Here is a 27203-nt window from a genome sequence, read left to right on the forward strand (position 1 = left end):
CCGATCCCGGTGACCTCGGCCAGGTCGCTCCGTCTCTGGGCCTCAGCGTCCTCACCTGACAAATGGGGGTTCCATGCCCTGCCTCTCCCCGCCTGCCAGGGACGAGGTGGGGATAAAATGGGAAGTCACGTAATGGGGGCTTCGCAAAATCGAAGCGCCGTAAAACTGAAGACGGGGTATCATCACCGATCGCTTCTCCCTCTAAGGGCCCATCATTCACCCGTTCTTCTAACCGTCCCGAACCTTCTCGGATCCCTCTTTCTTTTCCCTTGGCCTTCCTGTTCGTTAATCCGTCACCAGCCTCCCGCCTAGACTCATCCACGTCTACGTTCCCGGCTGCCCGGCTCCCGTGGGGACGGAGTCCCGCGCCGTCCCCCGGCCGGGTGGAGCCGGGTCTCCTTGGGTCTGTTCTGAGCCCGGCCCCGGGGCTCTGGGATTTAGCGGCGCCGGCACTTTGGCGTTCACCCCGTCTGCCCGCCATCCGGTTTTATGCCTTGTGGCCCTGCCCTATCCCCCGCTTTGTCCCGACAGCCCCGCGATCCTGGCCTTTTCCATTTTTCCAGTAACGTGCCAGGGAAGTGGGAAGGTTTTTCTCTTTGTAGTACTTGTTAAACGCATACCAAGTGCCAAGCGCTGTACTAAGCGCTGGGGTAGGTTGGACACGGTCCCAGTCCCACCGCGGGGCTCACAGTCTTAATCCCCATTTTGCAGATAAGGCGACCGAGGCCCAGAGAAGTGAAGTGACTCGCCCCAGGTCGCTTCAGGCAAGAGGTGGAGCTGGGATTAGAACCCGGGCCCTTCTGACTTTCGGGCCCTGCCCGGGAACCGTTGGAGATGGCCAGTCAGGGCGGGTTGGGAAGAAAGAAAGCTGGCGGGTCCGGTGGGGAGGTGATGTTTTGAAACGACGGGTGATAGAGATTTGCGAAACGCACTGGAATCTCCTCCTACCCTCTCATCTCTTCGCCCGGACACTCGCCTGTAAAATCAGCACGATCGGACCGGCACCGAGAAGGGGCTCTTTCTCCCTCCCCGAGACCACCCCCCTCGGGAGGCCCAAACCCGGAACCCTGGGGTCCCCCCGTCTCCCTACTGTGGAGATGACCGTCCGCCTCCCGAAGCCCGCCGGGGGGACGGCGGGCTCCCTCCCCCCAACGCGGACCTGACCGGGGCCCGCAGCCGGGCGGCCACCCGCAGACCGGAGGCCCGCGGGGGGCGGGGATCGCGTCCGTGACCCGACTGGAGGCTCCCCAGTGCTCGGCGCAGCGCTCTGCCCGCAGCGGACGACCCGTCGATCGGCCGATGTCACCCCGCGGCCCCAGGGGGCCGCCCGGAGGGGCGACAGAGTGGATTTACGTGCCGGAATCCCGTCCCGTCTCACCCCGTTCCAGACCCGGCGGAGCCGAGCCGCGGGTCGCCCGCGCCCGGCGGGTGGACTTACACCTGTGGGATCTTGGTGAACTCCGGGATCTCCTCCTTCTTCTTGTTGTAGAAGAGCCAGTACGTCAGGAGCCCCACGATGAGGGAGAAGAGGAACACGTCTGTCAGGCCGAACAGCGACGACGACGCCTCCTCGGCCAGGGCCTCGGGCCCCGAGGTTCCGGGCGCGGCGGGGTCCTCCATGCTGTGCGGCAAGGCTGAGGGGAGGGGAAGAGACGGGCCGGGGGTCAGGCAGAGGGCAAGCCGGAGCCTGGGACGGGGACAGGGGGTGGTCCCGTGCCCCGGCGAGGAGGCGGACCCGGCTCCCGTTGGCGCCGAGGGCGTGGCAGGGCACGGACCCGGGTTCTGGTCCCGGCTCTGCCGCCGGCCCGGCGGGGGATCTCAGGGCCTCGGTCACCCCCTCTGGAAAATGGGGAGACGAGGCCCGCTCCCTCTTCCTCTGAGGCCTTGAGACCCGACGGCGCCGGGGATGACGTCCGCCCTTATTATCTGGCAACTCCACCCACGCTCGGGACCGAGGGAGACCCCGGTGCGGAGGTGGGCGGGAACGCCGGGGGTCGGTCTGTCCGTCAAGGGCCCTCCCCTCGCCCGCCGCTCTCCTGGCCGGCAGCTGGGTCCACGGGAGCCGTCACCCATCCCCCGGGAGTCCAGAAGCCAGCCGGCTTTGGAGGTCCTCCTCTCCGGCTGGGCTCCGGGGTCCCAAACCCCACCCGCGTCCCCCGACCCTGCAGACCTCCCCCTCTTGGGGGTGGGGGAGGGCATCTCCAAAAACCAGAGGGGAAGGGAGAGAGGCAGATTTCCAAACCAAACGATAAAACGGACAATCCAGAAATCATCCCCACTGGGCCCCGCTTTGGATTCAGGACCCCCAAAGGTCCTTCGCTTTGGGTGGGCGAGACCGGGGGGGGGGGGGGGGGATCTCTCCCCAGACAAGGGGCAAAGGGGAGGGGGTGAGGATGTCTCAGGACCACGGGACTCAGCTGATGCCGCTACCGTTGACCGGGGCTCCTGGGCCTTCCCGGATACGATCGAGACCGTGAGCTCGTCGTGGGCAGGGGTGGGTCTGTTCGGCGTTAGGCTGTCCTCTCCCAAGCGCTCGGGACCAGGCTTTGTAAACCGTTAGCGCGTGATAAATACGACCGAATGAATAAGATAGGGATCCCGGAACCGGGCCCCGTCCCATTCCAGCTTTCTGCATCCAGGAGGCCAACCGGGTGAAGAAACCGAGGACGGGGCCAAGTAGGTGCCCGAGAACCCCAGGGGCGGGACTAGAACCTACAGGATCACGGTATTTCTCAAGTGTTTACTCTGGGCCTCGAGTACTTCTCTAAGCGCTGGCGTAGATACGAGCTAATCGGGTTGGACGCCGGCCCCGTCCCACTTGGGGCTCACGGTCTTCGTCCCCATTTTACAGGTGAGGGAACCGAGGCTCAGAGAGGTCACGTGCTCGGGTGCCCAAGGATACGCAGGCGGACAAGTGGCGGAGCCGGGATCAGGATTCAAATCCTCCGACTCCCAGGCCCGGGCTCGATCCACCAGGCCACGCTGCTTCTCCCCTGCCCCCTCATCGCCGGGACCAGAAAAGGGGACCCGCTGAGCCCTGGGAGAAGGTGGAGCCCCCGACCCTCCCCCGAATCCCCCCACCCTCTCCCGCTGAAGTAACACACGCCCTCCAGGCCCGAAATTCAACACCGCAGGCAGGAAGGCGGAGAAGGTCAAATGGCTTCCGATTCATTCGCGGACCACAAGGACGGGCAGGGATGACACGGAGAAAAGTTCGGGATGTTCGGAGGCTTGCGATGGGTTTAGATTAATCATTCACTATAAACACTTCCAGGGATTTAGGGAGTACAGGGTGATCCGTGCTGAGTCACCGGGGGCCAGTCGGGGATGGAGAGGGGAAAGTCAGAAGCGGTGGACGGTCCAGGCTGGGTCACTGGGGGAGAGTCAGGGATGGAGAGGGGAGAGCCGGGAGCGCCGGACGGCTCATCCCTCCCACAAGGAGGGGAGACTTTGGGGCCCTAACCTGGACCGCTCACATCTCCGGGGACAACGGGAAGGGAGAAGGGAGGAAATGACACTCCGCGGGGGCGGGGGGTGTGGAGAGCAGAGAGAAAAAAAATTAAACCCCGGGCCGCCGAAACACGACGGGTACAATTTACCGGCCCTGGAGTCCGGGCAGGTGCTCCCACGCCTTTCCCAGTCTGTCCCACTCCCCTCACCCCCTAGCCCGGCGTCCCAGAGAGGGTCCCAGAACGGACCCCCAGAGAGGTAACCAGAGGGAAGTAACTGGGGGGGCGAAAATGGGGATGGAGGGAATCCAGAGAGTTCTGATGTCCGGCCCGCTCGGACCCACGGTGTTCTAAGATTATCACTGTTATTAATAAAAACAATAATGGCTGAGTGTTAAGACTCAGTCCTCTGTTGTGGGCAGGGAATGTGTCGGCTAATTCTGTTGTGCTCAATAAATAATGATAATAATAACGATAATGTATTTGTTAAGCGCTGACTCCGTGCCCAGCGCCGTTCTATACCACAGACTGAGAGGAGGGGAGTGGAAGTCAGGAGATTCCAGGTTTCGGGCCCCTCACTCTCCGCACCGCTGTGTGACCCCGGGCAAAACCGCTTGACCTCTCTGGGCCTCGGTCGGGGAGGGGATCTCCGCTCTTACCTTAATAATAATAATAATAATAATAATAACGATGGTATTTATTCAGCGCTTACTATGCGCCAAGCATCCTCTGAGCCCCTCTAGATTGTGAGCTCGTTGCGGGTAGGGAATGCGTCTACTGCATTGTACTCTTCCAAGCATTTAGTACAGTGCTCCGTACACGGTTAGCGCTCAGTAGATACGATCGAAGGAATGAATAAATTATTAAATGATGATCTCGTGCTTTCAAAGTTAAGCGGCCCAGATCATCAGCCAAACGCGCTCTGGTGTGGACCCGGAAGGCAAAGGGCACCTCGCTCTCTCAGCCGAGGGGAAAAGCCGGAGCAAAAGGCGGCCCTGACTCCTATTCTCGTCCCCCGATCGGCCTCGGCCCGGCCTCCCAAGGACCCCCTCCCCACAGGGGGTCGGTCAGTCGGTCGACCGTATCTGTTGAGCGCTCACTGCACGCTTGCTTTACTAAGCGCTTGGGAGAAGACAATCGGGGCCTGGGAGACTGGCCCAATCCTCCCTAAGGATTCCGTCCTTCTCAGGGAATCCTTCCTCTAGACTGTGAGCTCGCTGGGGGCAGGGAATGTGTTTACCGTTGCACTGTCCTCTCCCGAGCGCTCGGTAGAGTGCTCTGCACACGGTAAGCGCTCAATAAATACGACCGAATGAAAGAACTGAATGAAAGGCAGCCTCGGCTCCGGCCTCCCTGCTGCGGACTTGGGCCCGGGGCCAAAACCCCGGCGTGAGAGGGGAAACACGCCGCCGCCGCCACGGGCGACAGCCCGGACACCGGGAAGACGCTTCGGCCGGAGAGCGCGGGTGCGTCTGCACATCTGTCGGGTCGGGGGGCTCCCGCCGGGGAGGCCCCATCTCCTCCAAGAGGCCTTCCCAGACTAAGCCCCCGCTTTCCTCTTCTCCCACTCCCTTCTGCGTCACCCTGACTCGCTCCCTTGGTTCTTCCCCGGCCCCCAGCCCCACACCACGTACGTCCCTCGCTGTCATTTATTCATTTCGACTGACGTCCACCTCCCCGCCTCTGGACCGTCAGCTCGTTGTCGGCAGGGAACGCGTCTGTTTATTGTCGCCTTGGTGCCGAGGGCGCCGCAGGCCGGGCGAACTCAGCAGGGCGGCCGGGCAGGAAGCAGCCCCGACGGGAGCCCGTCTCGGAATCCCCGGTTCCGGCTCCCGGCCCCGTCCGTCCCGGCTCCACGCCATCCCAACTCTGCCACCCGTCTGCTGTGTGACCACGGCCAAGTCACTTCTCTGAGCCCCAGTTATCTCCTCTGCAAAATGGGGACGGAGACCGTAAGCCCCATGGGGGACAGGGACCGTGTCCAATCCGGTTTGCCCGTATCCACCCCAGGGCTTGGCACACAGTAAGCGCCGAACAAATACCATAATAATCATTCATCCGATCGTGTTTTCTGAGCACTTACCGTGTGCAGAGCACCCTACCAGGCGCTCGAGAGAGTGCGATACAGCAATAAACGGACACGTTCCCCGCCCACAACGAGCTTATGGTCTAGAGGGCCTCGGCCGGTTGGGCGCTTTCTAGGGGCGGATCCTCTCACGTCCTCCGGCTTTCCTTTGGTTTTATTCTTACGGTATTTGTTAAGTGCCGATTATGTGCCGGGCTCCGTACCAAGCGCTGGGGTAGATCCAAGCTCACTGGGTTGAGAAGAGTCCCCTGTCCCACGTGGGGCTCACGGTCTCAATCCCCATTTTAAAGATGAGGGAACCGAGGCCCAGAGAAGGGCGCTGCCTTGCCCATGGTCACACGGCGAAAGCAATGGAGGAAGGCATCAGGATCCACTGAGAAGGAGCGTGGCCCAGTGGACGGTGGGCAGGGCAAGGATCTGCTAATTCTGTTGCACTGTGCTGGCCCGAGCGTTCAGTACAGGGCTCCGCACATAGCAAGCACTCAGTAAGTACCACCGATCGACTGACCGATCGAACCCGGGGCTGTGAATCAGAAGGACCTGGGTTCTAATTCCAGCTCCACCGCTCGACTGCTGTGTGACCTTAGGCAAGTCACTCTGCTTCGCTGGGCCTCAGTTCCCTCCTCTGTAAAATGGGGATGAAGACCGTGAGCCCCACGTGGGGCAGGGACTGTGTCCAACCCGACTACCTCGTATCTACCCAGCGCTTAGAACAGTGCCTGGCACACCGTATTTTAAGAGAAGCAGCGTGGCTCAGTAGAAAGAGGCCGGGCTTGGGAGTCAGAGGTCGTGGGTTCTAATCCCGGCTCCGCCGCCTGTCGGCTGTGTGACTCTGGGCGAGCCACTTAACTTCTCTGGGCCTCAGTGACCTCATCTGGAAAACGGGGATTCAGACTGAGCGCCCCACCTGGGGCAACCTGATGACCTTATATCTACCCCAGCGCTCAGAACAGCGCTTGGCACGTAGGAAGCGCTTAACAAATACCATCCTTTTTATTATTATTACAGTCGAGCAAGGGCTCCATAAATCTGACTGAAATGACTGATTAAACTGTACCTACCCCAGCGCTTAGAACAGTGCTTGGCAAATAGTAAATGCTTAACAAACACCATCCTTTTTATTATTATTACAGTCCAGCGAGGTCTCAGTAAATATGACTGAAATGACTGGTTAGCCTGTACCTACCCCGCTGCTTAGTACGGTGCTTGGCACATAGTAAGCGCTTACCAAATGCCATTAAAAAAAAAAACAACCCAACAAAAAATCACTGAGGGGGGGCTGAGAGGGGCTGAGAGGCGAGACTCTCACTCCAGTCCTTTGTGTTAGAGGCCCTTCCTTTCCCCTCCGGCTGCTATTTCCCAATCCACAAACAAATAACCACAAACCAGGAAAAGGGTGAACATTAAACAAGCCAGAAGGAGAGAGCGGGGAGAGGCCGAGCCCCCCCGGAGATGGCAGACCAGGATTAGTCTCCACGGCCCTCAGCCTGGGGAGCGGTGGCCGGGTCACCCCATTTTTTGGTGGTATTCGTTAAGCTCTTGCTACGCGCCAGGCGTTGTACCAAACGCTGGGGGAGATACAAGCCAGTCGGGTTGGACCCAATCCACGTCCCCCTTGGGGCTCGCAGTCTTAAGCCCCGTTTTAGAGAGGGGGAACTGAGGCACGGAGAAGTGAAGTGACTTGCCCGAGCTCACCCGGCAGGCAAGGGGCAGAGCCGGGATCAGAACTCGGGTCCTCTGACTCCCCGGCCCGGGCTCTGTCCATTAGGCCGCCCTGCTTCTCATCCCCTCTGACCGAGCGGCGGCTTCGGGGCGCCCCTCAGACGTCCGCGTCGCTCAGCTGGAGGCGGAGGGCCGTATCGGGGCATCCCCGGCCCCCCGGCCGGGCCACGGCCCCGCCGTGCGCCCGGAGGAAATGGGAAGACCCCGGAGAATAATAATAATAACCACTGTGGGATTTGTGAAGCGTGCTTACTACGTGCCAGGCACCGGACTAACCTCTGGGATGGACGCAAACGAATCGGGTTGGACCCAGTCGCCGGGCTGCTTCTCAAAGCGGCCGCTCCACCCGGGGCGGTTAAGGTTGGCGAACTCCCCGGGGTGAACCGGGGGCGGGCGGACCAGCCCGCCCTCCGGGGGTCAATGCCGATCACACTCCACTCCCGCTCTGCCCGCCCAACTCATCGTGCAAAGGCGTGGCTTAATGGTCAGAGCCCAGGCCTGGGAGTCAGTAGGACCTGGGTTCTAATTCCGGCTCCGCCGCACGTCTGCTGTGGGATCCCGGGTCACTTCACTTCTCTGAGCCTCGGTTACCTCCTCTGTAAAATGGGGACGAAGGCCGCGAGCCCCATGTGGGGCAGGGACGGTGACCCACCCAATTACCTTGTATCTACCCCGGTGCTTAGGACAGTGCTTGCCACATAGTAAGAGCTTAACAAGTACCAGCGTCGTCGTTTTTCGCTTTTAAATCTCCCACAAGAGAGTGAATGGCCCGTGCCGGGCTGATTAGATGGCGACCTCTCCAGCCCCATAGTTTTTCCATCTCCTCCTACCCCCAGGACCCCTCTTGGCAGGGGCCTCGCCGACACCCCAAGTCCAAAGCCCAACTCCTCGAATCCCTCCCCGGTCCTCTCCTCCGGCCAAGTTTCCCTTCCCGGCCGACAGCACCTCCGCGCTCTCCGGCCCTGAAGCCCACGGCCTCGGCATTATCCTTGAGACACACCTCCCTCTCCCTCTCATCCGCCACCCTCCTCCCACAACCCGGCTCACACGCTTCGCTCTTCTAACGCCGTCCCTCATCGCCGCGCCTCCATCTCGCCGCCAACCCCTCGCCCACGTCCGGCCTCTGGCCCGGCACCACCCTCCCTCCTCGAATCCCACAGACGATTCCCCTCCCCGCTTTCAAAGCCTTATCGAGGGCCCATCCCGTCCAGGAGGCCTCCCCTGAGCAAGACGCCAACCTACTCTCTAATAAGAACTGCGGTATCTGTTGAGCGCTTCCTGCGGGCCGGGCACCGTCCTAAGCGCTGGGGAGGATGCGAGCGAATGGGGTTGGACCCGATCCCCGTCCCACCTGGGGCTCACAGTCTCAATCCCCATTTTACAGCGGCGGGAACTGAGGCCCAGAGAAGTGAAGCGCCTCGCTCGAGGTCACGCGGCGGAGCCGGGATTAGAACCCATGACCTTCAGTTTCCCAGGAAGCCCGCATTTTCCCTATCTGACCTCCCCTTTGTGTCGACTGTTCTCTTGGCCTCCTTCAGCGCTTTATTACGCAGCCCAGCCCCACGGCGTGGGCGTAAACCTCCCTTTGCTCTACTGTTTCCCCTTATTATCATCACTAAATGCCCTGGATTCGTTTCCGATTCACAGCGACTCCACAGATGGATATCCTTTCTCCGGAACATCCGTCCCCCGCTATAATCCCCAACCTCTCTCACGGTTCTTCTGTTATCGTCGTCCCGGTCTCGGTCCATCGAACTGCCCGTCTGCCTCTTCCGCGTTTTCCCTGGACTTTTCCTAGCATCAGTGTCTCCTCCAGAGAATCGGTCCTCCTGATTCTGTGTCCGAAATATGCTCATCTAAGTCGAGTCATCTGGCCTTCCAGAGCCCACTTGGGTTTAATTTGCTTTAAAATCCATTTGTTTACTTTCCGGGCAGTCCGTGGTATTTGCAGAGGTCTTCTCCAACACCACATTTCCAAAGAAGCCATGTCCTTCCTACCCTGCTTTTTCCAGCCATCGTTTAGTTTCACGTCCGTCTCCCCCTGTAGACTGGAAGCTCCCTGAGGGGAGGGATGGTGGCTACCAACCCTATAATGTACTTTCCCAAGCGCTTAGTACAGAGCCCCGCACACGTTAAGCGCTCGGCAAATACCGCCGATTGACTGACCGGCTCCAAAGCCCTCAATCGGCTCGCTCACCTTGCTGATAATCCACTCTCTTCTTCCACCTCACCCCGGCTCTCACCCTCTGCTCCTCTCCAGCCAACCGGGGCCCGGGCTTCTAAAACCTCTCCGGTCCCGGACCTCTAGCCGCTCGCTCCCTCCTTCCCGGAGCTCCTTTCCCCTTCCCGCTGTGCGGACCGCCGCTCTCTCCATCTTCCGAGCCCTCCTGGACCACACCTCCTCCAGGAGCCCTTCCCTGATTAACCGCTCCTCTCTCCCCCGGGCCCCAACTCCGGCGCTCCCGCGTCACCTCGGCACTTGGGAAGCCCCCTTTCCCCTCAACTCTGGGCACGTATCTTTAAACTCCGTCGGCGTGACGTGGCGGCTGGACCCCGGGCCTGGGAGTCAGAAAGTGGTGGGTTCTAATCCTGGATCTGCCGCTTACCTGCTGGGTGACCTCAGACAAGTCACTTCACCGCTCTGTGCCTCCGTAACCTCATCTGTAAAACGGGGATGAAGAGGATAAGCCCCATGTGGGACAGGGACTGCCTCCCCCAGCGCTTAGTACACGGTAAGCACTTAAATACCATAATTACTATTATTACTTACAACTTATTTTAGGATCCACCGCCCGGCTAGACTGTAAACTCCTTGAGGACGGGGATCAGGTCTACTGAATTCTATGAGACTCTCTCAAGCGCTTAGCTGTGATAACGCTATTTAGGAAGCATTTCCCGAGTACAGACCCCTGTGCAAAGAGCTGGGAGAGAAAACAAAGTCGGGAGACCCAGCCCCTGTCTCTTGAGGGGCTCACGATCTAACAGATTAGCGAGAGGCGGCGTGAATTAATAATAATAATAACGTCGGTATTTGTTAAGCGCTTACTATGTGCAGAGCACTGTTGGAAGCGCTGGGGTAGATACAGGGGAATCAGGTTGTCCCACGTGAGGCTCACAGTTAATCCCCATTTTAGAGATGAGGGAACTGAGGCCCAGAGAAGTGAAGTGACTTGCCCACGGTCACACAGCTGACAAGTGGCAGAGGCGGGATTCGAACTCGTGACCTCTGACTCCAAGCCCGGGCTCTTTCCACTGAGCCACGCTGCTTCTCAATTAATAATAATAATAATAATAATGTTGGTATTTGTTAAGCGCTTACTACGTGCAGAGCACTGTTCTAGCGGAAAGAGCCCGGGCTTGGGAGTCGGAGGACGTGGGTTCTAATCCCGGCTCCGCCCTCCCCCCCGTCTGCTGGGTGGCCTCGGTTACCTCATCTGTAAAATGGGGATGGAGCCCCGGAGCCCCACGTGGGACCACCTGATGACCCTGTATCTACCTCTGCGCTTAGAACAGAGCTTGGCACATAGTAAGCGCTTAACAAATGCCATCAATTAGCATTCATTATTACTATTAAACGAGTCGACGTTCTCCCCGGACTGAGCGCTCGATCATTAACACTGGTTGACGGCCCAGTTACAAGTGAGAAGGAAACGTTTAAGAAGCTTCTCAGAATCCACCCCGCCTCAGCCGGGGCTGGATTAGGGGATAAAAATGACACCGTTCACCTCGATCTTTACACTCATCTCTGGCCCGAAACAGAAATCCAACAGCCCCCCGGCCCCAAGAGCGAGATTAAGACGACGAGGGTCCGGTTTCCCCTATTCACAGCTTCTCAAAAGGGAGACACCCGGGTTTCCTCCACCCCTTCGGGAACGGCCTGGCGTTTCGCCGGGTCCCCAAGGGCTCACGTTTCGCCCGCGGTGAGCGCTCGATTAATTCCGTCGACTTCCGCGGCCCTGCTCGTCGCCCCGTGCGCTCCTTCTCCTTTGGTGGGCGGCCCGGGGAAAGCTACCGGGACGGCGCTCGGCCAAAATCGTCTCGGGACGTCCCCGTCACGAGCGCACGTATCTCGGGAGCCTCTCCGAAAGGCGGGTTCGGGAAAATCCGGGGCCCTCTGTCCAACCGGCTGCGGGAGGGAGGAAGGTGCGTCTACTTACTGACCCATTAACTGACATTCCAGTGTGTAAAAAGGCTCGAGTGGGTTTTGGGTTTGTTTTTTTGAAGCAAGGTGTGCGGCTACTTAGTGACAAGCCAATCGCCTTTCCAAACAGTCGGTAATAAAGCTAGGATGGTGGACGGAAAGAGAAAAGGAAGGAGGGGGGGAGAGAGAGAGAGAGGCAGTGTGGTGTAGTGGAAAGAGCACAGGGCCCGTGAATCAGAAGGCCCCCCGTCTGCTGCGCGACCTTGGGCAAGTTGCCTTTAAAATCTCTCTGCTTGGATGTCCACCCGTCACCTCCAGTTTAACCTGACCAAAGCAGAACTCCTGCATTCATTACTGAGCGCCTAATGTGTGCCGGGCACTGTCCTAAGCGCTTGAGAAAGTACCAAACAACAATAAACCGCCACCTTCTCTGCCCACACTGAGTTTACCGTCTAGAGGGAGGGGGACACAGACCGAGAGAAAGAAATAAACGGCAGATATAGAGTGCTGTGGGGCTGGGAGGGGGAGGAAGCGCAAAGGGAGCGAGTCCTTTACCTTTCCTCCTAAACCCTTTCCTCCCTTGACCGTCCCACCGTCGTACAGACGGCACCACCGTCCTCCCTCTCTCACAAGCCCGGAACCTTGGTCCCGTCCTTGACTCCTCTCTGTCATTCGACACGCAGAGTCAATCCCTCAACTAAATCCCGACGGTTCCGTCGGTAAAAATCCACCCTTTCCTCTCCATCCGAACTGCTGCCACGTCAATCCGAGCTCTTCTCCTCCCCCGCCCGGATGACTGTATCGGCCTCCACGCTGACCTTCCGGCCTCCCGCTCGTCCCACTCCGGACTCCACTCTGCTGCCGGGATGATTTTTCTACAAAAACGTCCAGGGCACGTCAACCCGCTCCTCAAGAAACTCCAGCCGTCGTCCACCCGCCGCCGCGCCGAACGGAAACTCCTCGTCATCGGCTTTAAAGCCGTCCACCCCCTCGCCTCCTCCTGCCCTCCACCCGGCTCTGCACCCGGTTAGCGCTCAAATACCACTGGTCATCCCTCTCCCCCGCGCACACATTCCTTCTCTGACAGGATTCCTTCATTCAGTCGGATTTCCTGGGCGCTTACTGCGCGCGCAGGGCACTGTCCTGAACGTTTGGAAAGTAGAATACGGCAAGAAATCCCAATCGGCCCCAGAATTTGCCTCTCTTAATCTAAGCCCTCGTTGCTCTTATCTCCGCTCCCTTCCGCTTCCTCCAAGCCCCTGGCTCTGCGGCCTTTCGGACCCGTGATATTCACCCCACCCTCGACCCGGCAGCAATCAGTTGCATTCACGGAGTGCTTACTGCGTGAGCGGCTCCGTAATAATACTACTAATGTTGGTATCCGTTAAGCGCTCACTATGTGCCGAGCACCGTTCTAAGCGCCGGGGGGGATACAGGTCATCGGGTTGTCCCACGTGAGGCTCCCGGTCTTGATCTCCGTTTTCCAGACGAGGTCACCGAGGCACCGACAAGTGAAGCGGCTTGCCCAAGGTCACACAGCTGACAGGTGGCGGAGCCGGGATGAGAACCCGCGACCCCTGACTCCTAAGCCCGGGCTCTTTCCACTGAGCCACAGCGCTCCTCTAAAAAAGGGATCTGTTTAGCGCTTACTATGTGCCCGGCGCCGTTCTGAGCGCTGGGGTAGATCCAAGATAATCAGGTTGTCCCACTCGGGGCTCACGGTCTCGATCCCCATTTTACGGAGGAGGGAACTGAGGCCCAGGGAAGTGAAGTGACTTGCCCAACGTCACCCAGCCGACAAGGGGCGGAGGGGGATTAGAACCCACGACCCCTGGCTCCCCAGCCCGGGCTCTTACCACTAAGCCCCGCGGCTTCTCTCCGTACTGAGCGCCTGGGAGAGGACAACGGGACGGAGTTGGCAGACACATTCCTGCCCACGATGTCCGTCTAGAGGAGGAGACGGACGCGGACGGAAATGAAAAACATTCCGGCCACGGACCCCGGTGCGGTGGGGCTGAGGGGTGCCGAATTAGCACCCGTGTCCGGACCCAGAATCGATTTCTCTTCAAGGCCGGCTCCCCTCCTAGACTGGAAGCTCCCCGCACACCGTAATCACTCCATCCGACCGTATTTATTGAGCGCTCGCTCCGTGCAGAGCGCTGCGTTAAGCATTTGGGAGAGTACAACGTAACAGACGTTCCCTCCTAGGAGCCTCGGTTCCCTCCTCCGTAAAACGGGGATGAAGACGGTGGGCCCCACGTGGGCCGGGGACGGTGTCCAACCCGACGTGGGCGTCGGAGGACGCGGGTTCTAATCTGCGCTCCGCCGCTCGAATGCTGTGCGACGTGGGGCAGGCCGCTTCACTTCTCCGGGCCTCGGTTCCCTCCTCCGTAAAATGGGGATGAAGACCGTGAGCCCCACGTGGGCCAACCTGATTACCCCGGATCTACCCCAGCGCTTAGAACGGGGTTGGGGACCCAGCTGATCGAGTCCCCGTCCCACACGGGGCTCACGGTCTTCCTCCTCTTTTCACAGATGAGGTAACGGGCACGGAGAAGTGGGTGGTTTTTCTTTCTTCGGAAGCGCTTAACGGATCCCACCGTCGTCGTCATCATCATCGGCTCGGATCCACCCCAGCGCTTCGGACAGCGTCTGGCGCGTAGTGAGTGCTTAAAAAAGCCATTAAAAAAGAAGAAATGGGTGTAGGGGAGAGGGGGAAGGACAGTCTGGAGGAAGCACGCAGCTCGTCGGCTTTCTGCCCGGTCAGGCGACATTGCCCAATAGTTCCCTCAAAACCCTGCTGAAATCACATCCCCTCCAGGAGGCCGACCCCGATTAATTTCTAATCTCCTCCGCTATCGTCTCCCCCACGTGCCGCCCCAGCTCTCTGTTTAGCCCCTTTCCCTTTTTCCACCGCTTTTTTTTCCCCCGCGGTATCTATTAAGTGCTTACTCTACGTCAAGCACTCGTTCGTCCCTTCGTATTTATTGGGCTTTTCCTGTGTGCGGGGCACCGGATTAAGCGCTTGGGAGAGGACGATACACCAGGAAACAGACTCATTCCCTGCCCACGACGACTTTCCGTCGGGAGGGGAGGAGACGGACACATGGGTACCGTTCCAGCGCTGTTCTAGACGCTGGAGTAGACGGAGATGATCAGGTTGGGGGCTCACGGTCTGATGAGGGAGAAACGGTACTGAATCCCGACTCTACGGATGAAGAAACCGAGGCACAGAGGGGTAATAATAGAGAGGCAGCTTGGCTCAGCGGAAAGAGCCCGGGCCTGGGAGTCGGGGGATCGTGGGTTCGAATCTCGGCTCTACCACTTGTCAGCTGGGTGACCGTGGGCGAGTCACTTCACTGCTCTGTGCCTCGGTGACCTCATCTGTAAAATGGGGATGAAGACCGTGACCCTCACGTGGGACCACCTCATTACCCTGTATCCGCCCCAGCGCTTAGAACGGTGCTCTGCACGTAGTAAGCGCTTAACAAATACCGACATTATTAGGATTATTAATAACCCTAATAATCATAAGCAGAGGACGGGGGTTCTCATCCCCGGCTCCGCCACTTGTCTGCCGTACGACCTTGGGCCAGTCACTTCACTTCTCTGGGCCTCATTCATTCATTCGATCGTGTTCATTGAGCGCTTACTGTGTGCAGAGCGCCGTACTAAGCGGTTGGAAAGTACAATTTGGCAACAGATAGAGAATATCCCTGCCCAGCGACGGGCTCTCGTCCTCCTCGGTAAAATGGGGGTGAAGACCGTGAGCCCCGCGTGGGACAACCCGATCACCTTGCGTCCACCCGAGTGCTGAGGACAGTGCTTGGCACATAGTAAGCACTTAAATACCACCGTGATTATTATTCTAATCACGACATCTGTTAAGCGCTTACTCTCGCCAGGCGCCGTCCCGAGCGCTGGGGTGGACACGAGCAGATCGGGTCGGACACGGTCCCCGCCCCACGTGGGGCTCACGGTCTCCATCCCCATTTCACAGATGAGGGAACCGAGACCCGGAGAAGTGCAGGGGTTCTACCCGAGGTCACCCAGCGGACAAAGCGGCAGGGCCAGGATTAGAACCCATTACCTCCTGACGCCCAGGCCCCGGGCTCTATCCACTAAGCCAGGCCGCTTCTCCTCCCGGGGGTCGGGTGGTCTTCGAATCCAGTCCAATCGATCCTATTTCTTCGAGGGGCACCGTAAGGGGCGGATACGAGCAAACGGAATGGGACGCGGTCCCCCGGGGGGCTTCCGGGCTTCATCCCCGTTTTCCAGATGAGGGAAACCGAGGCCCGGAGGAGCTCGGCGCACTCAGGGTGCGCCGAGCGCCAGGCTAAGGGTTCGGGATCCAAAGGACAGCTCTCTCTATCAATCGGAATGACAGATGAATCACTGAAATGAGGAAGAGTCAGATAGGCCTGTAATGAATCCCTAATTTACAGGCAGACCTGCCCCTCCCAAGCCTCCCAGATGGAAGGTGCTCTACGCAGATAGCCAGGCCTGACTCACCGGCCAACCGACGCACCTCCTCCCTTTCTCTAGAAAAATAAAATGGAATTCCTTAAGCCCTCACTAAGCACTGGGGTAGAGAGAAGCTAATCAGGTCGGACACAGTCCCCCGCCCCACGTGGGGCTCACACTCTTAATCCTCATTTTACAGATGAGGGAAGGGGGACGGAGCAGCGATTTTTTTTTTTTTTAATTTCTTTACGGTATCCGTTAAGCCCTCGCTACGTGCCGGGCAGCGAGCCTGCGCCAGCGCTCACGACGCGCCAGGGTAGATAGAAGCCGACCGGGTCGGGTCCCGCATCTTCACCCCCGGTTTTACAGATGAGGGGACGGGGGCCCGGGGAATCGAAGTGACTGGCCCGAGGTCACCCGGCAGACGGGCGGAGGAGCCGGGACGAGAAGCCAGGCCCTTCCGCCGCCCGGGCCCGGGGTCTAGCCGCTAGGCCACGCCGCTTCTCTGCCCCTTCCGCTGCCCTTTTGCCCTCTTACCCCGTCCGTGCGGGGACCCGGGCCACGGGGTTTCCCATCCCGGCTCCGGACGACCCCGCACCTCGCCCAGTGCCCGGCACAGAGTAAGCGCCTAACGGACACCCTCGTCGTCACGTGGCTTAGCGGAGAGAGCCGGGGCTGGGGAGTCCGAGGACGTGGGTTCCGGTCCGGCTCGGCCACCCGTCCGCCGCCTGACCTGGGTCGAGTCGCTTCTCTGGGCCTCGGTGACCTCCTCTGTGAGATGGGGATGAAGAGCGGGGCCAAGCCGATCACCCTGTATCCACCCGGCGCTCGGCACATAGTAAGCGCCTAACAGCGGCGTGGCTCAGGAGAAGCGGCGCGGGCTCGGTGGAAAGAGCTCGGGCTTGGGAGCCGGAGGTCACGGGTTCGACTCCCGGCTCGGCCGCCCGTCAGCCGGGTGACTGCGGGCGAGTCACCTAACTTCTCGGTGCCTCGGTTACCTCATCTGTCAAATGGGGATTCGGACCGTGAGCCCCACGTGGGCCAACCTGACTCCCCCGTGTCTACCCCAGCGCTCGGGACAGCGCCCGGCACGTAGTAAGCGCTTAACAGATACCAACGTTATCATTACTATTATAGATATCGCAATTATCGTTATCGGGAGGCCGGGGGGGGGCCTCCGGGAAGGGGCATGAGGGGGGCGGGCCGAGGGGGTTGAACCGGGGGGCACGAAGGGGTCACGACGGGACACGGACACTCGCAAAGTTTCAAGTCTCTCGGCGGGGTGCGTGTGTCTCTGTGCGAGAGACGGCGTAGAGGACTCCACCTCGGACGCTGGCCGGGGTGATGATCAATACCAATATTAATCATAATAATGGCGGTACGTGTCAAGCGCCGCCTGGGCGTCGGGCCCCGCGCCGCGACCCGGCGGCACGAGGCCGGGCCGGGGAGTCGGACGTCGTGGGTGCGAATCCTACCTCCGCCGCTCGTCGGCCGGGCGACCTGGGGCGAGTCGCCTCGCCGGGCCTCGGTCCCCTCGTCTGGAAAATGGGGGCGAAGGCCGCGAGCCGCCGCCCTCCCCCCCCCCCCCCCCGGGGACGCCCCCGCAACGGCGCCTCGCCCATCGTAAGCGCTCGTCCCAGGCCATCCTCCTCCCCAGCCCCAGTCTTCGGCGGCGGGGGGGGGGCGGTGGCGTTTAGCGCTTAGGACAGCGCTTGGCGCAGAGGAAGCGCTTGAGGAATGCCCTCGTTAGCATTATTATTCTAAGGTCCGTCCGTGTGTGTGCGAAGGTGCCCCCCAGGACTCACCCCCCGTCGGCGACAGAAGGGACGACGCCAGCGCCGGGCGGGCGGGCGGGCGTGGGAACCGCGTCGTGCAGGGGAGTGTTGTGAGCCGAGCCGAGCCGAGCCGAGCGGAGCCGAGCCGAGCCAGATAGGCGGGGCCCGGACCCGACCACCGGGCGGCGGGGCGCGGGGGGGGAAAGGCGGACGGACCCGCCCAAAGGCGCCGGACGCGGGGGCGGCCGCACGGCTCGAGGGCCCTGCTCCCCCCCGCCTCCTCCCTCCGCTTGGTACGGTCCGGGCCCCGCCCCCCCCCCGCGGAGCGCGCGTCCTCCCCTCCCCCCCGCGTTCCCGGCCCGGGGCCCCGCCTTCTTAAAGGGGCCGCCACACACAGACACACACACAGTCTCACGGGGATCAGGGGAAGGAGGGAAGAGAAGGGAGGAGAAGGAGGGGAGAGGGAAAGAAAGGAGGGAGGAGGAGGAAAGGAAAGAAGGGAGAGGGAGGGAAAGAAGAAGAAGGAGGAAAAGGAAGGGAGAGGGAAAGAAAGAAGGGAGGAGGAGGAAAGGAAAGAAGGAAGAGGAGAAGGAGGGAAGAGGGAAGAAAGAAGAGGAGGAAGAAGAGGGAGGGAAAGAAAGAAGAGGAGGAAAAGGAAGGGAGAGGGAAAGAAAGAAGGGAGGAGGAGGAAAGGAAAGAAAGGAGGAGGGAAGAGGGAAGAAAGAAGAGGAGGAAGAAGAGGGAGGGAAGAGGGAAGAAAGAAGAGGAGGAAGAAGAGGGAGGGAAAGAAAGAAAGAAAGAAGAGGAGGAAGAAGAGGGAGGGAAAGAAAGAAGAGGAAGAGAAGGAGGGGAGAGGGAAAGAAAGAAGGGAGGAGGAGGAAGAAGAGGGAGGGAAAGAAAGAAGAGGAAGAGAAGGAGGGGAGAGGGAAAGAAAGAAGAGGAAGAGAAGGAGGGGAGAGGGAAAGAAAGAAGAGGAGGAGGAAGAGGGGAGAGGGAAAGAAAGAAGAGGAAGAGGAGGAGGGGAGAGGGAAAGAAAGAAGGGAAGGGAGAGGGGAGAGGAAAAGGAGGGAGAGGGGAGAGAGAGGGAAGAAGAGATGGAAGGGAGGAGGAAGGTGGGGGGGAGGTGGAAGGGAGGGGGAGGTGGACTGAGTTCGACCCGAGCTGAAGTCCCGGCCCGCCAAGGCCTCTCCCGGCCTGGGACCGTCTGGTCCACCTCCCTGCTTCAGATCAGGCCTCGCCTCTTACCAAGTGGACGCCTGCCCTGTGCCCTCCCTCGTGCCGGGGCCGGCCAGCCCGATGATCCGGAAGAACCGCCCGCTGCAACCGCGCCTCATCCCTCTCCCGCCCCCGCTCCGCGGGGGCCAAACTGGCTGACCGCCTGTGGGTTCCGTTATTGTTTATGCCGTGGGATTTTTTTTAACGGCACCTGTTGACGCGCGCCGGGCACCGTGCTCAGCACTGGGGCGGACGCGAGGCGATCGGGGCCGACCCAGTCCGCGTCCCACGTGGGGCTCGCGCTCTTAATCCCCGTCTTCCAGACGGGGCGACCGAGGCCCAGAGAAGCGAAGGGACCCGGCCGAGGTCCCGCAGCGGACAGGCGGCGGAGCCGGGATGGGAACTCACGACCTCTGGCTCCCGGGCACTAGGCCGTGCTGCTTCTCGTTCTCCTGCAGAGGGGAGGAGGCAGGAGGAGGCGGCGTCCAGGAGGTGGACGATACTGACGATGATGATCGGCTACGTGCCGGGCACCGGGTGGATACGATTCCGGGTTGGACGCGGTTCCCGTCCCCCGCCGGGGCGCGTGGTCCAAGTAGGAAAGAGTAGGATTCAATCCCCCTTTGACGGCTGAGGAAACTGAAGCACAGAGAAGTTAACCGACTAACCCCGGGTCACGCAGCGGCGAGGGGTGGAGCCAGAATTACAACCTAGGTCCTCTGACCCCCCAGGCCTGCGCTTATTTGTTTAGCCCCGTACTGAACGCTGTGCGAGGGGGGGGGGGTCAGGAAAGACTCCTGGGTGAGATGGACCGGGGGTTCCTGGACGCCGGCTGGGCAGAGAGAATACTATCATTAATACTAATAATGCTGATTACGGTGCTTGTTAAGCACGTACTACGTACCAAGCACTGTTCCGAGCGCCCGGGGGGATACCAGTTAATCAGGGTGGACCCAGTCCCTGTCCCGCGTGGAGCTCGCGGTCTTAGTCCCCGTTTTACAGATGAGGTCACCGAGGCCCAGGGAAGTCAAGTGACTCACCCGAGGTCGCCCGGCAGACGCGTCGTGACACAGCAGAAAGCAGCAGGGGAGATAGGGCGGATTTCTGTGGGGGGTCGCGGGCCCTCGTGGGCGGGGAGTGTGCTTCCCTCTTTTCCGAATGAGGAAACCAAGACTCAGAGAGGGAGAGGAACTAATCCGGGGGGGGGGGGTCACAGAGCGGGAGGTCGAAGGTGACCCTCCCTCGCCTCTCCCCTCTTTAGAGCGCCGCCTTTGCCGGCAGAGCGGCGAGGCGGAGGGCCGTGCCGAGCGCTCCAGCGAGGACGACGGAGCGGGTGATGATAACGTTAATGACGTTGGTATCCGGTAAGCGCTTACTATGTGCCCAGCACCGTTCTAAGCGCTGGGGTAGACACCGGGGAATCGGGTCGTCCCACGTGGGGCTCACGCTCTCAATCCCCATTTGACAGGCGAGGTAACCGAGGCACCGAGAAGTGAAGCGACTCGCCCAGAGTCACCCGGCTGACGAGCCGGGATTCGGATCCATGACCTCCGACTCCAGAGCCCGGGCTCTTTCCGCTGAGCCACGCTGCGGCCCCCTCCGTAGCGGAGGCCCAGCTGCCCGGCCCTCCGTCGGTATTTGCTTTCGCCCGTCGCACGATCCGACCTCTCGCCGAGGGGCACAGCCGCCGGGCGGCAAAAAGGCAGGGAAGAAAAAAACCCAACCAGACCGACCACGGAACGAATCTGGAACTCCGATATCCTCGCGGCGACCGGAGTGACGCGGCTTACATTTCCCAACCGTGGCCCATCTACCCCGGCGCTTAGAACGGTGCTTGGCACATAGAAGGGCTTCGCAAGCACCGTCGTTAATTATCTCTCCGGCCCCTCTGTCTCTAAAGCTGCCCCGGGCTGGAGGCGGTCACGGTTTGCCCGTTTTACCTCTGGGGAAACCGAGGCCCGGGGAAAGCGTCCCCACCCCGGGCCGGTCAGCCGAGATTCTGAACTTGGGCGTTCACGGCGATGCCTCTTCGGGCTTGGATCTGCGCCCTTGATTCCCTCCCCGCTCAGCCCCATATCCGTCATTAATTTATAATAATGACAACGTCGGCATCCGTTAAGCGCTTACTACGTGCAGAGCACCGTTCTAAGCGCTGGGGGAGACACGGGGTGATCGGGGTTGTCCCACCTGGGGCTCACAGTTTCAATCCCCATTTTACAGACGAGGGAACCGAGGCCCCGAGAAGCGAAGTGACTTGCCCACAGTCACGCAGCTGACAATAACAATAACGACGTTAGGATCTGTTAAGCGCCTACTAGGTGCCGAGCACCGTTCTAAGCGCTGGGGGAGACACGGGGGGACCGGGTCGTCCCACGTGGGGCTCACGGTCTTCACCCCCATTTTACAGATGAGGTCACGGCGGCGCCGAGAAGTGGCTCGCCCAAAGTCACCCAGCTGACGAGTGGCCGGGCCGGGATTCGAACCCATGACCTCCGACTCTCAAGCCCGGGCTCTTTCCGCCGAGCCACGCTGCTTCTCCGTATTAACGTCCGTCTCCCCCTCTAGACTGTCAGCGCGCTGCGGGTGGAGAACGCGTCTGCCAACCCTGGACTCCCGCGCCCGCCCGAACGCTCAGTACGGTGCTCCGCGTCGGGCGAGCGCTCGGCGAAGACCTCCGACGGATCCATCGCCCCGAGGGATTTACAGCCTAGTGGAAAAGAAACCCTTTAGGCTACCTGCGGTATTCGTGAAGCGCTTACTATCTGCCAAACACTGTAACGAGCGCCGGGGAAGACACGGGATCGTCGGTTGAGACGCGGACCTCCCCCCACGCGGAGGGAGGACGGGTCTTAATAATAATAATCTTGGTATCTGTGAAGCGCCTACTACGTGCCAAGCACCGTTCTAAGCGCTGGGGGAGATACAGGGCTGTCCCACGTAGGGCTCACGGTCTTCATCCCCGCTTCGCAGATGAGGTCACTGAGGCCCAGAGAAGTGAAGCGACTCGCCCGAGGTCGCCCAGCTGACGGGCGGCGGCGGCGCCGGGATTCGAACCCACGACCTCCCAAGCCCGGGCTCTTGCCCGCTGCTTCTCTTGAGGTCTCCAATCTCTATCTGACGGAAGCGGGGACGGAGGCTCAGGGCAGCCAGGTGTGACTTGCCCAGGGTCACACGGCGGGGCCGGCGGCAGAGCCGGGACTAGAACCCAGACCCTCCGATTCCCAAGTCCGTGAATCTCCGCACCACCTTCCCTCTCCCTCAGCTCCCGAGCGCCGTCCTGGGCCATTTTGTTCTTCGGCTGGGAGCGACGGGAACAGGCCAGTGAGCCCCGGCGAATCCCGACGGCGTCTGTGAGGCGCTCGCTCTGCGCCGAGCACGCCGCCGAATTCTGGGTCCGCCGGCGCCCGCCGGTCTCAAACGCGGCTACCGTCCGAAACGCTAGGGCGTGAGCGGTGAATAAATATCATTATCCGAAAGGAAAATATCCAAATGTCCCCTAAGTCAGCTCGAAGGCTCGGACTGAGAATTCCGGGGTCGGGAGAGATCCAGGAGAGATGATGATAAACCGCGGCATTCGCTAAGCGCTTCCTACGGGCCAGGCGCCGTACTAAGCGCTGGGGTAGACATTATAATAACAATGTTGGTATTTGTTAAGCGCCTACTACGTGCAGAGCGCCGTTCTAAGCGCTGGGGGAGACCCGGGGTCATCGGGTGGTCCCACGTGAGGCTCACGGTCCCCATTTTGCCGATGAGGTGACCGAGGCCCAGAGAAGTGAGGCGACCAGCCCCACAGTCACCCAGCTGACAGGCGGCAGGGCCGGGATCCGAACCCGTGACCTCTCTCAGGCCCGGGCTCTTTCCACTGAGCCACGAGACGGGAAACGATCGGGCGGGACCCGATCCCCGTCCGACCCGCACGGGGCTCACGGTTTAAGGGGGAGACGGGGGCGGTACTGAATCCCCATTTTAGAGGCCCGGAGAGGGTAAATGACTCGGCTAAGGTCTCCCGGCAGGCGAGCGGCGGAGCCGGGACGAGGTCAGTCGTGTCCACCGGCTGGACTGCGCTCGGCACGGCGCTCTGTGCCCGGCAAGTGCTCGACAGACAGCGTCGACCCGATGCCCCGTTCTCCCTCCCCCTTGGACCGAGGGCATCGTGCGGGGCGGGGACCGTGTCCGACCCGACGGCTCTGGCCCTCCCCACCCCTCGGTCCGGTGCCCCGCGCCCTCGGGAAGCTTCCCGTGGGCGGCGAACGCGGCCACGGCGCTCCGCGGGCGGCGGGCGCTCGATAAATCCGCCCGGCCGGCGGACGCCACCATTATCGGTCTTACCGGGCCGGGGGCCGGCCTCAAGCCGGTGCCCCGAGATTGCCGGAGGAGGCGGGTTGCGAAAGGAACTCCCGCAAGGTCATCCTTCCCCGGGAGCCCCGCCAGCCCGTTTAATCCTTCGTCTGCCCCCTCCTCCTCCCCTCGGGCCTTCCTTCCGCCCGGCCTCGGGGCGGGGGGGGGGGAGGGAGGCCTACTCCCCCCTTCCTTTTTGGCATTCGTTAAGCTCTTCCTAAGGGCCGAGCGCCGTTCTAAGCGCTGGGACGGAGACCAGGTCACCGGGTCGCCTCCCGGTCTTCGCCCCCATTTTGCAGACGAGGGACCCGAGGGCCGGAGAGGTGACGCGACTTGCCCGAGGTCCCACGGCCGACACGTGGCGGGGCCGGGATTAGACTCGCGACCTCTGACTCCCGCGCCCGGCCTCTCGCCCGTGAGCCACGCTGCGTTAATTAGACGCGAGCTGATCAGGTTGGACCCGATCCCCGTCCCACGTGGGACTCCGTCTTGATCTCCATTTTACGGGGCGGGGGGGGGACGGGACACCGGAGGCCCAGAAGAGGACTTACCCAAGGTCACACGGCAGACGAGCGGCGGGGCCGGGATCGGGACCCGGGCCCGGGCTCCAACCGCTAGGCCCCGCCGCTCCGCGACCCTTCACGTACCTCCGTCGATCGATGCCCGCTTTTCGGCTAAGGCGTCCCCGGCGCTCGTAGCGCTTAACGAAAACCAGGGTGATTATTATCGTGTCCGTCGTCCCCGTCCGGGGTGCGGGGGAGAGGTCAGTTGAGGGTGACGGCCGTCCGCTCCCTCACCTCTGCCCGGGGCCCGGCAGCTGACCGGTCACGCGGTCTCCCTCTCCGGTGGCCGCCTACCCCTCCCACCACCCCCGGCCAACCCCCGCGTCCTCGCCCCGGTGACGCCGCCGGACCGACGGGCCCCCGGCCGGGAAGGCCGGGCCTCCTCCGCCGGGGAGGTCGGCCCTTCGGATCCGATCCCGGGACTCTAATCCCGATCCCGCCCCGCCCCCGGGGAGAGTTCCTTGACCTCTCCGGGCCTCAGTTTCCACGTCGGAGTCACCACGGGCCGATGGACGCGGTCAGAGCCGGAAGGTTCGTTCGTTCATCCATTCTGCTATTTATCGGGCGCTCGCTACGTGCAGAGCGCCGTACTAAGCGCTTGGAATGGACAGTCGGGTAACGGATAGAGACCGTCCCCGCCCAGCGACGGTCGCGCGGGCCCGGGCCCCGCGGGCGTCACTTCCCCTTCCGGGCGGTCGGGCCCGGTCCCGAGGTAAGCGCTCAGTACGGCGCTCGGCACGCAGTAAGCGTTCGGCGACTACGCCGCTGAGAAGAGTGGAGAGAGCCCGGCCTTGGGAGTCGGAGATCGTGGGTCCGAATCCCAGCTCTGCCACTCGTCAGCTGCGTGACTGCGGGCGGGTCACTTCTCCGTGCCTCGGTCACCTCATCTGTACAATGGGGATTAACCGGGAGCCTCACGTGGGACGAGCTGTGTCTCCCCCGGCGCTTAGAACAGCGCTCGGCACAGGGTGGGCGCTTAACGGACACCGACATCATTACGGTCGAAGGAACGGCGCGGGGCACGCTAGAGCGGGAGAGCCCCTCGGGGGAGGGGGCAGGAAGGAAGGAGCCGGGGGAGGGTCCCGTCGAGGCGGGGACCGCCTCTCCGGCGCCCCGCCGGCTCGTCCCGATCGGGCTCCTGCCGTCGCGTGGCACGGCCTCCCTTTCCCACCCCGCCCCGCCGGACTCGGATTCCTCCTTTGGCCGAGGGCGCCGGGGGGATTTTCCACCCTGGGTCACCTCCAGGCTCGCCGGGGGGACGCGGGCCCGGCCGGCGCGGCGAGGGGGGTCCCCGAGACCGCCACCTCGGCAGCCGTTCGGCTTTCCTCTCCCTCCCCAGCCTGCTCCATCCTCTCCCCTGGGGCCCAGAGGGAGGGAGAGACCTGTCCCGGCTCACCCGGCGCGTCTGGGAGAGTCGGGATCGGAACCCCGGGCCCCGAAGGGCGGGGGGACGCCAGGGATCCGGCGACTGCGGCCCACACCGCCCTTCTCTGTCTTCCGGCTACCGTGACGGCGACCGCCTTTTGCCCTCCTGCAGGGCTGCACCTGGGCATTTTGAGGGGCGGGGAGGGCCCCGGTGTCCGATTCGTGACCGCCCCCCCCGCCACACGCGAACTTTTAATAATTGAGAATGACGACGCTGGGTATTCGTTAGGCGCTTACTACGTGCAGAGCGCCGTTCTAAGCGCTGGGGGAGACACGGGGTCACGGGGCTGCCCCACGTGAGGCTCACGGCCTCCATCCCCAGTTGACGGACGAGGTCACCGAGGCCCGGAGAAGTGAAGTGACTCGCCCCCGGTCACCCGGCTGACGGGCGGCGGAGCCGGGATTCGAACCCATGACCCGTGGCGGCTCCCAAGCCCGGGCCCTTTCCACCGAGCCCCGCCGCTTCTCTACTCTTCCTAGATAGAGCCCGGGCTTGGGAGTCGCGAGGACCTGGCTTCTAATCCCGGCTCCGCCGCCTGTCCGCTGTGTGACCCTGGGCGAGTCACTTCTCTTCTCGCGGCCTCGGTGACCTCATCCGCGAAACGGGGATTAAGACTTTGAGCCCCACGTGGGACGGGGACTACGTACAACCCGATTAGCTCGTATCTCCCTCGGCTATCAGAACGGTGACCGACACACTGCCAAGGACGCGCTCTTGGTAACCGTGAGCCCAGCGGTTGGAGGCGTCCGGATTCGCTCATCCATCCGTTGGGTCGTATTTAGCGAGCGCCTCCCGTGAGCGCGGCCCTCTGCTAAGCGCCCGGAGAGCACGACGCGGCACCCGACGGAGACGACCCCCGCCCGCCGGCGGGCTCGCGGTCTAGAAGATTCTGATCCCGCGTGCCCGCTGCGTGACCTCGGCCGAGTCACTTCACTTCTCCGGGCCTCGGTTCCCTCAGCCGGAAAATGGGGATGGAGAGCGGGAGCCCCGGGTGGGGCAGGGGCCGGGTCCCATCTGATCGGCTCCCACCTACGTCGAGGACAGCGCCCGGCCCGTAGAAAGCGCTTAGCGGGTACCGTTAAAAATATAAATCGGTCGGCACCCGCGGCGGGGCGGAGAACCTGGGGTGCCGGGACCGGTCCCGTCGGCCGGGGCGGCCCGCAGGGAAATCGCCCACGGTGGCCGCGTCCTTGGCCCCGGCCTCTCGGACTGTGGGCGAGTCACTTCTCGGCGCCTCGGTCCCCTCCTCCGGCAAATGGGGATGAAGACCGTGGGCCTCACGTGGGACCCACCCGATGAGCCCGCATCTCCCCCCGCGCTTAGAACGGCGGTCGGCACGCGGGGAGCGCGTAACCCCTACCCACGTTATTAGGATCCCGGTTTCCCTGCGTGACGGCGGGCCGGTCACCTAACCTCTCTGGGCTCGGGTTCCCGGGCCAAGGGAGAAACGCGGAACTAGACCCGCTGGAGAGTCGGGAAGAACAGTAAACAGAGCCAAGGGTGAGAAGTTCTGTAAACACCCCCCGAAAGGAACGCGCGCGCTCGGCGGCTGGCACGGAGCCGCGGACCCCGCGTCCCGTCCGGGGCCTCCTCCTCCTCCCTCCCCGGGCTCGGGCTCGGACTCCCGGTTTTCCCCCGACCGATCCACGCAGGGAGGAGCCGGAGTCGGGACGTCGACGAGGTCGACGGAGGCTCCACCGAAACACGAGGATGGGGGAGGGCGGGAATGGGGAGACGGGGAGGGTGGAGGCCTTCTCCGACCCGCCGGCGCAGATACGGGCTAATCGGGTCCCGCGTGGGGCTCTCCGTCTTAATCCCCGTCTTACGGACGAGGAAACTGAGGCCCGGAGAATAATAATAATAATGTCGGTACCTGTTAAGCGCTTCCTAGGTGCCGAGCACTGTTCTGAGCGCTGGGGTAGACACAGGGGAATCAGGTGGTCCCCCGTGGGGCTCCCAGTCTTCATCCCCATTTTCCAGATGAGGGAACTGAGGCCCAGAGAAGTGAAGCGACTCGCCCACGG

General features: G+C 61.8%; 1 protein-coding gene across 4 annotated transcripts in view; it reads right to left on the reverse strand.

The window, feature by feature from the left end:
* The window catches only part of LOC103166048 (NADPH--cytochrome P450 reductase), a 37344-nt gene extending 13359 nt beyond the window's left edge, over window positions 1-23985 (reverse strand). The window contains exons 1-2 of one of the 4 annotated variants that reach the window (XM_029081693.2): window positions 23838-23985; window positions 1439-1634 (exon numbers count right to left, since the gene is read on the reverse strand). In XM_029081693.2, coding sequence (XP_028937526.1) covers window positions 1439-1620 — 182 coding nt within the window. In that variant the 5' untranslated portion in view covers window positions 1621-1634; window positions 23838-23985. The other 3 variants (XM_029081695.1, XM_029081696.1, XM_029081692.2) reach the window with 3 other exon arrangements.
* Window positions 23986-27203: the final 3218 nt, after the last annotated feature.

This window comes from Ornithorhynchus anatinus, chromosome 17 (genome assembly GCF_004115215.2).
Source record: "Ornithorhynchus anatinus isolate Pmale09 chromosome 17, mOrnAna1.pri.v4, whole genome shotgun sequence".
NCBI lineage: Eukaryota > Metazoa > Chordata > Mammalia > Monotremata > Ornithorhynchidae > Ornithorhynchus > Ornithorhynchus anatinus.